This window comes from Peromyscus eremicus, chromosome 20, assembly GCF_949786415.1.
Source record: "Peromyscus eremicus chromosome 20, PerEre_H2_v1, whole genome shotgun sequence".
NCBI lineage: Eukaryota > Metazoa > Chordata > Mammalia > Rodentia > Cricetidae > Peromyscus > Peromyscus eremicus.
This window is the reverse complement of record NC_081436.1, coordinates 23,812,141-23,826,384: the sequence shown is the minus strand read 5'-3', so window position 1 is coordinate 23,826,384 and position 14,244 is coordinate 23,812,141. Positions and strand designations below refer to the sequence as shown.

The following is a 14,244-nucleotide window of genomic DNA, read 5'->3' as shown; positions in this document are numbered from 1 at the left end:
GGAAAGAACCTCACTGGCAGGCAGAGGAGTTACGGTACAATCTATATTATCTCATGTATATTTTTCCTGACTTCATTTGCTGCTTCTGTCACGCATTTAAAATATCACAGAGACCAAAATAGAGCGGCTTTCTGGTGGAAGGCATGGCAGTCACAGGACAAGATACAAAACTAGGGGCTCTGTCTTCTCATACATCATACAATTAATTTTCAAGTATTTTCTTTTATGTACAAAGAGCTACTCTATCTGGAAAAAATAAAAAATAAATGAGACAAGATAGGTTATGCATCCTAGGAAGAAGGAATTGGGCGGTCGGTGGGTACAGGTTCCTGTCCCGTGTTCCCATGGACCACGAGCTTCCTGCCACTGAGCTCCCCCACAGCCTCGCCTACCATGCCAACAGGCAAGTGCCAGGGTGGGTGGGGACCAGTGGGGACAGAAACCAGCAACATCCTTTGGCCTGGAAAGAAGGGAAAAGTCTGAGAAACAGACTGGTGGAAGCCATCCCAGGAGGGAACCATGGCCACGCCCCAAGGAGCTCCCATCTGCCAGCTGCCTTCCTGGGCAGCTTGGGACCAGCTGGCCAGGCCTACTGGGTGGGGCTGAGAGCTGCCCTCTGGAACCCCACATGCTGGCCTCTAGGCCATGAGGAAGGAAGGAGAATAAGAAGGTTGCTAGGATGCAAGAGCCCCATGAGGCCCCTCCCCATGGACCCTAGGGAAGGAACCTGTTTGTTCCAGAAGTGACCAGAGGGAGGGCTTCCAGTGAAGGCCACAAGGCAGGGCTCTTCCTTCTATGTCACTCTGCCCACCTCAAGAGGCTGCTGAAGCCAAACCCAGGTGCTGCCTGGATTCCACTCACCAGGTCCTCAGCCCCCTCCCTTGGAGGCTCCAGCCCTGGAGGCAGATCTGGGATGTGAGTATAGAGGGAGCCAGGGGAGAGAATGAGTGGTCCCAGACAAGGACACCTGACCTAGAGTCCTGAGTGCCAGCAGCTCAACAAGGAAGTGCCTGGGACAGACTGGGGACTGGGGAGGGGCTTTCATATGTGACTAAGGCACAGAAGAGATGGGCCAGGGGCCAGAGGGAGCAGAACACCAGGCCCTGCATGGCCAGGGGACCCAGGGGTCTGAGACCACCCCTACCTTGACCCAGCTGCATAACCATCCCTCCAGCCTCCCTCTGGAAGTGGTCTGAACGTGGAGACTCAGACTTCTTCCATGACCCAGGAGGGATAAGCCCCAGGCAGAGACCAGGACCTAGCAGGAGTCTGACTGCTCCACTGAGGAGGAGCAAGCCCTGGCACAGTCAGAAGTATAGGGGCTCTGCCCCAAACTATCAAGAACTGGACCCAAGTGAGAGAGCAGTATGGGCTGCTGGCTGTCCTCAGCAGGCCAGAAGAGCCAAGAGGCAAGCCGAATGGCCACAGTGAGGACACCCAAGGGCTCAGAGCCCCACATGTCACCCAAGGGCCCATAGGCACGGAGGCATCCTTCCTAGGTGGGCCCCGGGGCTCCTGGGGTCTGGCTCTGATCCTTGCAGCATGCCAGGCAGGCCTAGGTTAGGAGAAGGGAAGGTCTACAGAACATTCACTCTCCTCCTCCTGCCCAGAATGAGACGAATCTCACACTGGACAAGGAGGAAGAGGGAGGGGCAGGCAGGTGGGAAGATGAGGTCAGGTCTGGGTATTGCACGGTGTGGGGTGGGCTGGGCCTGACAGCCTCGGCAGATATCTTGTTGGGAGGGGGCTTAGGATGCAGCTTCTGGCCAACACACAAGCATTTGGGCCCAGGCATGGCTGGTTCCAGACGTGTCCCCAGTACAGGACGGGCAGCAGAGGTGTGGCAGCTACAGCCAGCGTCCCCTGCTCTTGCCCCAGATAGTGCAGGGTTGGCCATGTAGACACATAACTGAGGCCTGTTCCTCTGGAAGCGATATTCGAGTGTTTCTGGTCCAATAAATAAAGGGGCAACAGCAACGCTGTGCGGGCTCCTCCCCGGCCTGGCTGGAGGCTGGAGGAGGCACCTCTCCTTCCCCACCAGTGCCCATACTTAGAACTCATCATCAGAGCTGAGCAACAGAGTCTTCTCGTTGTCACGGGCACCACTGAGGCTGTGGGACCGGGAAAGGCTGTGGGTGCCACCGCGCCAGGTGGGCCCAGGCTCCAGAGTAGACTGCTGCGTGTATTGCTGGTAGGCAGGGGAGAAGTTGTGGATGGCATCCTGCACAATGTCATGGGGGTTCATGGTCTCTTTGAGGCTGCTGGAGATGCTCTTCATGGGGGCACAGCGGCCTGCAGGGGGGAGGCAGGTGGGGCAAGGGCCAGAGCAGGAAGAGGGGTCAGTCCCTGCCTCTGCTCCTGGGACAGCACCCCCCCCCCCCCCGACACGAAAGAGGGCAGGAGAGCAGTGCTGCTGCTGCTGACTGGAGTGAACACAGGGAGCGGTGAACGGAGCGAAGACGAAGGGGAAGAGGCAAATCATCCCTGGGAAGGATGCTCACGGTGGGAAGGGACTGGGCAGGAATGGGAAATCTGCAGGCAGTCACCTGGAATACCCCAAACGGTAGTGCCAGGCCTCTACCTGGGAGGGCTGCTGGACCAGGTACCAGAGGCCCCACAGGAGCAGGCTGGCCTGTTGGCTATCCCTCTAAAAGGGCAAGAACTCACTCCCTTGGCACACTTCCAATTCCTCCATCTGAAGAGGTGCCCTACAGGATTGGGGGTAGGGGTGGAAGCACAGTGGAGGCCACCAAGGCAAGCTGGAGGGATGAACGCAACCCTGGCCAGGACTCCCGCGGGACTCACAGTCTCCCACTCTCCGAGTGTTCTGTCTTGGAAACTGCTAAACGCCCCTGCCATTTCTTTAGTGGATACTGTGTCCCAGAACCGAGCAGGGTGTATTTCAAAATTAAAAACGGAACGAAGGCAGCCAAGCTCTACAAAGGGCAGCCCCCTTAGGTAGGTGCTCAGGGCTCTTATCCGGAAGTGCCAACTGGGAGGAGATGGGTACACAGAGGAGCTACAGAAACACATGCCAGTGACAGGACCAGACTGACGTGCAGGACGGACGTGCAGACAGAGGAGAGAGCAGACCTACCGTATGGGCCGTATGTCAGCACTGCCCGAGGCCAAACCCAGGGCAAATGCAGGGTAAAGGGGCAGGGAGAGAAGCCGGAGGGATAGAGAAGACAAGAGAGAGCTGAGTGAAAATTGCCGCCCACCCCAGGCCCAGTGACACCCCCACCTATCCCCAGACACCCAGGCTGCTCTGGCCGCTGCTGAAGGACAGTGCTCATGCGAACTGGGGTGGCACTGATGGCAGTGGAAGTCCATCCCACAGCTGAGTCAGGGCCTCCATTCCCACTTCGCCCAGGGTTTGCTGGAGCCACACCTGCATGGAGCCCTGTGCCTGCAAAGCTCACTCCTCTGCGTAGGTTTGGAACTCACGGCTCAGAGAATGACTGCAGAGCAGAGCTGGCTTTTCCCCCCAGCCTAACATGAAGCTGGGAGGAACTGGGCGCCACGGTTAAGAGCATAGACTGCAGCCCTCAGCAACAGAAGCTTGTCCTGGGTGGGCTGTTTCTTCTGCAGGGTAGGGTGCATCTAACGGGGGGGGGGGTGCAGTCTGGGGGTAGTACATGAAAAGACAGCTAGGTCTCCAGTAAGGCGTTCCTGGAGAGCCTCTACCACACAGCACCCCTCTGCTGCAGATAACCCAGCTTGCTCCTGCAAGCAGCCTGGCTCCAGGCCCCAGGGCCTGTTAAACCAGGTTTAAGGGACGGAGATGAGTGTTATCAGATGTTTCCCACTGGGGTCCAGCAGGAAGCAGGGGGCACCAGCCAGCAAGTGGCCCAGCACACAGTAGGGATGCCACCAGGGTGGCATCTGGAGCACCATGTGTGACAGAGAGCACATGCCAGCAGAGGCATTTCAAGGTTTCTTCCCAACAAGGACAGGAGCAACAGAGGGACTAGGCAGGGAGTCCTGTGCCTGTGGATCCCTAAGACTCTCCATGTGCAGCACAGGGACCTGTGGTGGGCACTGAAGCCTGGGGAGAGGGTTGTCTGGCTTCCAGCCCTGGGGGAAGCTGACAGCAACTGGTGACAGATGCCTGGGACAGGAGGCCTCCCTCTCTGCCCTGCAGTCTCTCACTGTGGATGCCAGCCTCAGGCATTCCCCTCAGGAACTGGCCTCTGCCCTGCTGGCCCACCGCCTTCCCAGTCACCAGAAAGCTTCTCAAGGCTTTACACGTCCTAACCAATCACAGAAGTGCCCAGGGTGGGGCCTGACCCACTGAGGTCTCTATGGGGCGCTCTTGTGTACACCAGGGGCTGCAGGATCCTCTTCAACAAGGATTAGCAGTGTAAAAAGCAAGCTGTGGCAACTGCCTCTGCCCGTGCTTCTCACAGGGAAGCCCTTTCTGTCCTGTGTTCCTTGAAGACTCTCACTCAGCAGACAGGACAGAGTAGACTCCGCACAGTGGTGTCTGTTCACTCGTCTCTGTCCCGACTTCCTTTTTTGTTCTTTTTTCTCACACTAACAGTACCCCTCCTGCCTCAGCCTCCTGAATGCTGGGATTACAGATATACACCTTTCTATACCATCTGTGGGTCTCCACACTAGGACCTAAAGGGTGAACCTAGCTTCCAGAAACAAATGGGGGTCCCTCTGGGCTCGGACAGTCCCTATTCTCTGATGTCAGCTCCTTTTCAGAACAGACAGATGTTGGGTCGGGGGAGGCTCTGGGGCTGACCCCAGGAGGCTGGGGTCCTGCCCTAGGAACCTGGCTCATACCTTGAGCGTCCAGCCTCTTGTCAGCGTAGACCTTGTAGGTGAAGGCATGCCGCAGGGCCAGGGCCGCAAAGAACATCTCAATACAGATGATGAAGTCCTGGTAGCCGGCAGCCACGGTGCCCTCGCCCACGGACACACGGGCTGAGTTGATCTTGGGGATGGCCCCACACTTCTCTAAGATAGCCAGGAGCATACCTGCACAGGAGAAGCACTGTGTGCTCACACCCTGGACCCTCCCACGCCCTTCACTCGGGCAGCGCCACACACTCCAGGGTACAACAGGGCTCATCTGCTCCTAGAGGCAAGGCTGGTGACACAAGCCAAGGCCTCCGCAAACCTAATTCTCTCGACAACTACCTGTCCGTCAGAACACTGGGACGTCACGCACTGGACAAGGCTGGACTCAAGTTTCCTGCAAGCCCCACCCCTCCCAAATGCCCAGTGGCCAAGGTATCTCCGACATAAAGGACAGCACTCTGGCTTCGGACCCACAGTTCTGGGAACATGGAGGGGAGAGATGGGCTCAAACGGAAGTGGAAATAGGCTGTGATCACCAGGCCGAGAGGAGGCTCACCTTGCCAGAAGGAGAGAAAGATGACGGACTTGATCATGAAGAACTTGAGGACAGGGCTGTAGGGACTGAGCAGCTCCCGTGTGGCGAAGTAGAAGAGGAAGAGGGCGTAAAGGGCCAGGCTGACTGAGATGTTGTAGATGATAGTCACATAGAGGTACCCACTGGTGACACTGTGGAACAGGCATGCTGTGGCTGGGACCGACCCTACGAGGGCAGCCGGCCCCCCCTCTGCCCCGCCCACAACCTGTTTCCATGGGTCACAGCTGTGCTCTCCAGCGAGGCACAGTGAACCACTGGAGGGAGGGGACGGGGGAAGGGGGACACACTGGGAATGTGCTTCAGGGGTGTGCCTAGGGCAGGCCGGTCTTCCACTACCAATCCACTCACTCACATGGTGGCCCTGCTCTGAACCCATTCCTCAGAGAGGACTCTAGAGGGAAGCCAGGACTATGCTGGAGGCCACAGTCATAGTGGGTACCTCGCTCTGCTCTCTCCTCCCGACCTCGGTGTGCCCATCCGCCTAGGTGGGCTGTGGCGCTGGTTACAGGCAGAAAGAAGAACTCAGAGCACAGGGCCAGGTGTAAGGCCACCTCCCTAACCCACAAATGAGAAGGTGTGACCAGTTCACACAGTGGGGTCTTTATATCCAGAGCTAAAGACTGCCTCCCAGGGCTCTTTCATGTTCAGAACCTTCTGAGACTCACCATGGCTACTACTACACATCCTGAGTACAAACATAGGCATGACTGGCTAAGAGCGAGCATCAGGACCAAGAGCAAAGTGGCCACTGCCACGCTCAGGCTCAGAGATTCAGGAAGATGACAGGTATGGGCTCTATAAGGTAGGACACCCACCCTTGGGCCAATACACCCACAGGTCCCAGGGTGGACCCCTGCTTACTCAAAGTCCCCGTCCCGGTACTTGCCGAAGGCCTGGAGAATAACGGTGCTGACGGCCATGAGCGGCTTCACCACACAGAACTGTAGGGTGGCCTGTTTGGGAGACAGACAAGACAGGATGAAGCAGGGGTGTGGGAAGGCACCAGCCCTGGCAGCTGGGCCTACGCTGGCGGCTAGGGAGGGAACTGTGTGCAGGGGAGGCAGGACGTGTAAGGAGACACGGGGCCCAGTGGACCAGGAGGAGAGACAGCTCAGAGACAGCTCAGAGGATGAGGGGCCTTCAGGAAGATGGAGAAAGGCAGGATCAAGGCAGAGGGAGCAGCTCCAGGCCAGTGGGATGGCACTTGTCTGCCAAGTCTGCTGACGTAAGTGTGATCCTCAGGACAACACAGTGGAAGGAAAGAACTTCCTGCAAGTCACACCCCCACACGCACACACAAACAATAACAAACAAAGAAATAAATGAATGCACACATACATAAAAAGGAGCAGGCCATGCAGAGGCTCACTCAGGGCAGAGTGTGAACAAGGTCAGGAGTGGGTACAAGGACAGGAGAGAGCAGCAGGAGGTGGCTAGGGAGAACAGCAGGTCCTGGACCTCGTGCTCTGGACAAGTGGGCTCTAATGAGGAGCTGGCCACACAGGGAGCAGGTGACGACAAGGGAGAGGACATCCCTCTACTACTGGGAGGCCCAAAAGGTACATGGGAACTCAGGCCTAGTCAGCTATTGACGGTAGTCTTTCCGGCAATCACCTGGTCTCCAAGTGGCAGCCATCTGGGTAAATGTTAATGTAACCCATGCCCACAGCACAGGCGGCAAATGTGGGGATGGAAGAGCTGGACAGCAGTGTCTTCTTGAGGCTGCCTACTCTATGTGCAGTCAGACCTGGGAGGCTGTGCTAAGCTGGCCCTACAACTCCTGTAATCCAGTGGGGTGGTGTCCGCACCACCCACAGACTCCCACTGACTTACAAGTGTTCACCCTCAGCCAGAAGCCCTGAGTAAAGGGGTGGGCACATGAAAGTCCAGCCGTGTGGACTGGCCAGCGTGACTCTGGATAGGACCCGTGGCTGGCAGAAGGGCAGCCTGAGAACTCATCTCTGCCCCACTGACGACCTGGTTTGTGCTGTGGGAGAGCCATGGCAGACAGATGTGGCAGGAACAGCTGTGTGCTGCTACCAGGAAGCCCCACAGAACCCTGGGCGGCAAACCTCCCCCCAGACGCAGTTCGAGGAGGGAGAAGAGCAGGGGTTCACCCCCCAGAAACTGAGGCACAGGGCTGCACTGGAGTCCGAGGCAGCAGGCCCCAGAGTCTGTCCAGCTACACCACGGGTCAGTCTGAGATCCACAGACCAGGCGAGATGTCAAAGTCCTGTGTCAGTCCCAGGAGTGGGCGGGCAGGTCCTTTCTAGACCTCTGCTGGCTGGGCCAGGGGTCACTGATCCAAAGCTCTCTACTTCTCTCCCTTCCTCTCTCCTTTCCCTGCCTCTGCCTCTTCCCCTTCCTCCTCTCCTCCTCCTCCTCCTCGTTGGCAGTGCTAGGGACAGAACCCAGGACCTCACACAGGCGAGGCGAGTGCTTTTCCACCACTTTGTAGCCCAAGCCCAGGAATTTCCACTTCTAACAAGTGCTCCAAAACTCAGTCACTGGGCGCAGGGCCCAAGGACATCCTGGCCCACCCTGTGGCTCTGGAATGAAGCTGGGGGTGCCTGCTGGGAGCCTTCGAGTGTTCCCATCCTCTGACTGCCCGTCTGCCATGTCAAGGGTCAACAGCGGAGCTCCGAGCCCACAGGGCAGGGACTGATCTGTACCTGCTGACAGTGATGGGAGGCTCACTCTGCTCTCTCCTCTGCTCTAGAGAGCAGAACTCTGAGGACAATGTAATGATCAAAAGCGGCTATGAGTCACGCTGGGCCTGGACTGGGTGGCTGAACCATGTAAACAAAGGCTCTGCAAGCCCCACCCTGGACCAGGACAGTTTTAACCCCTTCTGGGCCACTCCATGAGAGAGATCCTGAGGCTCCCTCAGGGAGGCAGAACCAGTAGCAGAACTGGAGCCCGGGCATGTCTACACTGTTGTGTTGGGTAGCCATGCTGTGGCCATGAGCCCTTCATAGAAACTGAAAACAGGGTGGCCCTAGGGTAGGCTGTGGTGTCCCGGCAGGAGGTGGGGCGGCATTTCTCTTGACTACTTGGTCATGCTGGAGGGGCTGACAGAAGGCCTGCAGAGGCCCAGGACAGTCATGAAGACTGGGTGTGGCACCCTCAGATTCTATCTCCCTGAATGAGCCAGAGCTGCACTAAAGGCTTACATCCACTGCCTCATCTGTTCCTTTTAGTCACCCCTGAGATAAGTATTGCCACCCCCATTTTATAAAAGGACAAACAAGCTCAGAGAGGTTAAGCAAATGGTCTGAGGTCACATAGTCAGACAAGCTGAGAAGTGGTAGCCAAGGAAACCAGAAGCTGTGGCATTGCCAACTGGAATGTGCGAGGGTAGGGACCACACAGTCCTGTCTGTTGTGTATCTTTAATGCCTAGATCCTCTTGCCCAGACACAGGAATAAGTTTTCAAACTGACAGTCTAGAACTCCAGATCAGCTTGGGGACAGCTGGGGACCAGGGGACCTCCACAGGTAGGGAACAGGTCAGCATGCAACAGGAACTGCCCTCCGAGACACAGGTCTGAACCTGTGTCTCTAGCCTGGTCCTCCTGACCTGGGGCTGCTGCTAGGCACATACCTGTTTGCAGAACCGCAGGAATCCGATGGAGTAGGTCTTTCCCCAGAGGCAGCACGTGCCATACATACAGCTTGACCTAGGAGAGACGAGTAGAGAGGGCTAGGAGATGGGAAGGGTGGGATGGGAAAGGCTGCCTGCCTCATCCAACAAGCCAGGGCACAGGGTGGGACCAGAAGCACTGAATGAAAAGGAAGAGCTGTACGAGGGAGAAATGCCAACAGGAAAGGACAAAGAGGACCAGGGAGGAGCTGGGGAGCAAGGCACAGTAGGGCCATGGCACAAGGGGTCTACATGTCCATCTGCAAGGCTGTGAGGGGCCCACGTGGGGTTCAGGAAACTGTCATACTCACTCGATGGCCTTCCCTCTGATCTCAGCCATGATGGCACTCTCTCCCCCAAGGTACTCATAGCACAGGCTCAGGAAGTTATAAATGACAAAGGCTGTGAAAAACCCAGAGCAAAGTAGTCGGGTCAGCAGAATGGTCGCTGGGACTAGAACAACCAGAAAGGAGCTGAGCCTCAGCTACACTTAGCCCTGCAGTCTTTCCAGACTGTGAACACGCTGCAGGTAGGAACTGAGTTACCTGCCTCCAGTACCACCCAAAGCCCTGGTGCCTGCGCCCACAACCAACACTGAAGGAATCAAAGTCAAGGGGATGGACGTGGGATGGGAAGGTGGGGACTGGGTACCACCTAGCCCCAAAGCACCTCCAGCCAAGGCCCAGGGCAGGCCACAGGCTTCCTCGCAGACTGGTTCTCACAGGACCCTCCCTCTGGCAGGCGAGGAAGGAAACCTTCCTCAAGGTGGATTCTCCAGAAAAGCCACAGGGCCCATCATTATCATCATCATCATCATCATCGTCATCATCATCATCACCTCTTGCCAAGCAGTCCCTGGAATGCTCTCCTGAGGAGGAGAGCCACCAAGCTCACCCCTTTTCCGTTCTGTGCTGCAAGCTCTGTCAGCGTGTGCCTGGGCTGCTGGTCAAGCCCGAGCCACAGCCAGTTCTGACGGAGCTGCTCAGACTACCATAGCATTCGGGACTGCCTAAGAGTACACAGGCCAGCCGGCCAGTGTGCTGTTCACTCCAAACAATCATTAGTGAGTCAACAATGGGCTGCATCCCTTCTCAGAGAAAGGGGACCAGAGACAATCTCCTTAGACATGATTTGTTTGGTCAAATCAGCCCCTGACCATCTGGAAAAATCCATCCCCTTTCTAGGAAAAATACAGGCTCACACAGAATAGATCCAAACACCCAGCAATAGCGTTTACACCAGAGGCCTCTATACAGGCCAGAAACAGAGCAGAGAGAGGCTGACATGTGACCAGAAGGGGGTGTAACTCAGGCAGCAGGTTGTCACCCTATGGTTGTCTCAAAATGGTTCCAGACCTGGTCTCTAGGAAGGCCCCTGTGCATCCTGAATACCTACCACAGCCTATATGCCAGGCTGTGTGCTAGGCCCCAGGACGTGTCAATGACCATGGGACCCACAGTCCCAAGGGAAGTGATGGTCTCTCATACTCCTGCCCTGGACTGTTGGATATCTAGAACTTTCTCCTCCATTCTAGATACCACATCTCAAGTTACAGACAGGAGTACGCCATCAGGGAAGGAGGGGGAGGATCAAGAACACACAGGACTCTACTGGAGGCTTGTCCACACTCCAGACAGGAGCCACACGGCCTCAGACAGATCCCAGGAGGACTTCAGCTTAACAGAATGAACAAACCTTTCTCCCTCCCTGTTTTTCCAGACGGGGGCTCATCATGTAGCTAAGGCTGGCCCCAAACCGGCAGAGATCCTTCAGCCTCTGTCTCCCAAAAGTGCTGGATTACAGGCAAGTGCCATCACACCTGACTTGGAAAGAATATTTCTTTTTTGTTGTGGTTGTTTGGTTTTTTGTTTTTTGGGGTTTTTTTGTTTTTTGTTTTTTGTTTTTGTTTTTGTTTTTGAGACAGGGTTTCTCTGTGTAGCTTTGGTGCCTGTCCTGGATCTTGCTCTGTAGACCAGGCTGGCCTCTGCCTCCCTCCCGAGTACTGGGATTAAAGGCGTGCATCACCATCACCCAGTGGGAAGAACATTTTTATGAGCATCATCATCAGAGAAGGAAGCCGTGAGCTCCAGGGTGGCCATTAGACACAAGCATCAGAGGCAGGCACCCCTCAGCAGAGATGGGGGTCCCTTCTCTAGCCAGTAACTACCTGGACAGAAGGTTACAGTCTAAATCACTACGGCCCACTCAGTCTCTCCACTGTCAGCCCCACAAACAAACAACACACAGTCTGGGAGCTCAGGATGTCAGCGAGAACCTGCCCAGAAGTGTCCTCTAGGCCCCAGGCCAGGAGTCAGACGCTGTTCAGTATACACTCACTGACTCTATGAAGGCTAGGTGCCGTGGAGAGCTGATGGTTCCGAGTGTATCTGGCTGCTCCACGTTCTGTCCAGTTTGAGTATCTTCGGCTGATCTCTGCCTCTGCTAAACAGAGACGCTAAGTTGATCGGGAAAGACCAAGTTGTCTGGGACATTCCAGATAACTGAGGACATGTCTGGAAAACTGAATGTGCCTGCTCCGGACAGAAGTCCTTTCTGCTTGGTACACTGAGACTCAGAACGTTCTTTCTCGAATTTCGGGGCTATGTGGCCATCCGAGGCAATCACAGTACAATGAACCAGCTCTGGTGGACAGAGGACCTACCCCTAAGTAGATGTCCCCAATTCTACACTGCTCCAAGCCCTCTGTGAACCCTGCTTGTCCCTGCTCCGGCAGCCCACATGCTGCTTCGGATCCCTCTTCCATCGGCTCTCTCTCTCCCTTTCCTCCGATCCACTGAGCTCTACACGCCTAGTTTGTGAGCTGTGGCCGGTGGCACCATTACCCGTCAGGGTGACCTACAGACAGCAGGCTGGCCAATGGCTCTTTTTATTATTACATTTATTTATCTGTATATATGTGCGAATACACGTGTGCCACAGCACGGGTGTGGAGCTCAGAGGGGAACTGGCAGGAGCCAGGTCATCAGCGTTGGCGGCAAGCATCTTTCCGGGCTGAGCTCTCTCACTGACCCCTGGCCTATGGTTCTTTGTTCATTCACTGTGCCCTCTGGCAAGAAAGACGGTTCATTTTGGGCCACACGTCAAGATTCAGTGTATCCAAAACTTGAACTCTGGGGCCAGGTGTGATGTTGTACAGCTGTGACGCCAGCGCAAGGAAGGCTGGGCAAGAGGGTCATGAATTTAAGGCCAGCCTGGGCTACATATCTAGACCGTATCTCAAAACCAAGAAGCTGAACTCAGAAATGGGCAGAGGACATTGCATTCCTCCTATGCATGTAAACGCTTTCTCAAAGGGAGCTCACACTTCTCTGGGGGAAAACAATGGTCTTTTCCTCTCCTTCACCAAGCCCAGCATCTAGCAAATCGTGGCTGCAAAGAACCAGGTAGGAATCTGGTGTTCCATCACTATGGGGTCATTCTGGACAAGGTTTGCGGTTCCCTGCAACTCTGTTTTCACACTGTATAATGGGTGTGTGATACATACTCCACCTGGTACTAGGAGGTGAGAATGTGCTAATGATGATGAAGAACCTGGGGCAAACTGTGAATGCCATATAAACATCTGTAACACTACATAGGGAGGGAGCAGAGGAAGCTGCATGACCACCTCTGGTCACCGACCCTCCCAGGCTCTTACCTCACCTCAAACCCAATCAGACACCAAATGTGTACAGCAATCATCTCTCAGCCCAGCCATGTGCCGTGTGAACTACAGCCCTCCTCAGAGGAGTGCCGTACAGAGCTGGGGCACCCTGGGAAAGGTACCCAACATCTCTGCAGCTCAGCCTTTGCCTCAGAGAATGGGAACCCTGCTGTCTACGTGAGTATAGACGTATACTTCCTGAGTGTAACACACAACTGCCCTCTCTTCCCTCTAAAATGCAACCCAACAGTTAGAACTGACCTCAGATGAGAAGCAAACTATCAGGGCAGGAAGAATGCCAGTGGGGCCACTGCTGGGAGACAGCAGGAGCTCTGGGTGATGCTATGGTTTCTAACACAAATGTCAAAAACTAAAGCAGAGGCAGAGATGGCTCAGTGGGTGAGAGCACTGTTGTACCAGCATGGAGACCCGGGTTCAAATCCCGACCAAAGCCGAGCACGGTCATGTGTGCACACCTGTAACTCCAAAGCTGGTGAGGGGCTGGAGAATGTTCAGGGGCACAGCCAGAAAATTGCTAGGGTTTTCTGGCCACAGTCTAGCTCCAAGTTTAGAGAAAGACCCTAACTAAAGGAATAAGGCAGAAAGTGATAGAGAGGACACCAGACAGCCTCCTCTGGCCTCTGCACCTGCACACACACACTCATACAACACACACACACACACACACACACACACACACACACACAGACACACACACGGGGGGGGGGGAGAAAAATCATTATTAGTATCCCTAGAGAAGAGAATACTGTAGAGCACCAAGAAGAAGGGGCTTGAAGAAGAACAGAGAAGAGCCACTGACACATCACACTGAGAAATGAAGGGAAACAGGCAAAGAAAGTCACAGCCGATGAAGTGACATCATCAAACAGTCAACAAACAGCTCCTGGAGAGCAACAGAGACAGAGCAAGACACTGAAAAGACACGAGCCTCATCCAGGAGCGCATCCCCAGGGCAGAAATCCCAGGAGGAAGAAAGGGAAAGGAGAGGATGCTTCTGAGGGACTGGGCGGCGGCGGGACAGCTTCTGAACCATAAAGACACTCTCCCTGGGTGGACATTCCTGAAGATGGAGAAGTGTTTCAAGCCCAGGTACGCCTGCTGATCCCTGTCCAGCCCACAGGGGTCTCGATCTCTTACACTGAGCACCTGAGCAAGGCTGTCCTCCAGCCGAAGACTTAGGACTGCTAACTTCACCAAGGTCATGGTCTGTGGCTCCGACTCGTGCAAACCTCCAACCAAATGGACACTTCAGCCCACAGCTAAGAGGAGTGTTCACGCTTCAGAAAGCCGTGAAGGCCTCTGGATGAAGTGAGAGGGACCTGGACACAAAGATTAGGTAGGTTGTGGCTAGTGGTGGGGTGATTCTGGCTTGCTTTAACTCTGTTATATACTTTATATTCAAGTTAAGCAAAACCTGGGTATTTTTAAAACCCAACCCTGATGTGAATATCTCTTTCCAAGTTGCTAACTAAATAATAAAGTTTAAATAATTAAATCATTTTTAAAAGGA

At 55.1% G+C, this 14,244-nt stretch overlaps 1 protein-coding gene across 1 annotated transcript in view; it reads right to left on the bottom strand.

The window, feature by feature from the left end:
* Window positions 1-26: 26 nt before the first annotated feature.
* Window positions 27-14,244, bottom strand: part of Tmem184b (transmembrane protein 184B) — a 40,646-nt gene continuing 26,428 nt past the window's right edge. The window contains exons 4-9 of the mRNA XM_059247415.1: window positions 9,361-9,451; window positions 9,011-9,086; window positions 6,269-6,360; window positions 5,369-5,538; window positions 4,795-4,989; window positions 27-2,292 (exon numbers count right to left, since the gene is read on the bottom strand). Of these exons, the coding sequence (XP_059103398.1) occupies window positions 2,051-2,292; window positions 4,795-4,989; window positions 5,369-5,538; window positions 6,269-6,360; window positions 9,011-9,086; window positions 9,361-9,451 (866 nt within the window). The 3' untranslated portion in view covers window positions 27-2,050. The remainder of the gene's footprint in view (window positions 2,293-4,794; window positions 4,990-5,368; window positions 5,539-6,268; window positions 6,361-9,010; window positions 9,087-9,360; window positions 9,452-14,244) is intronic.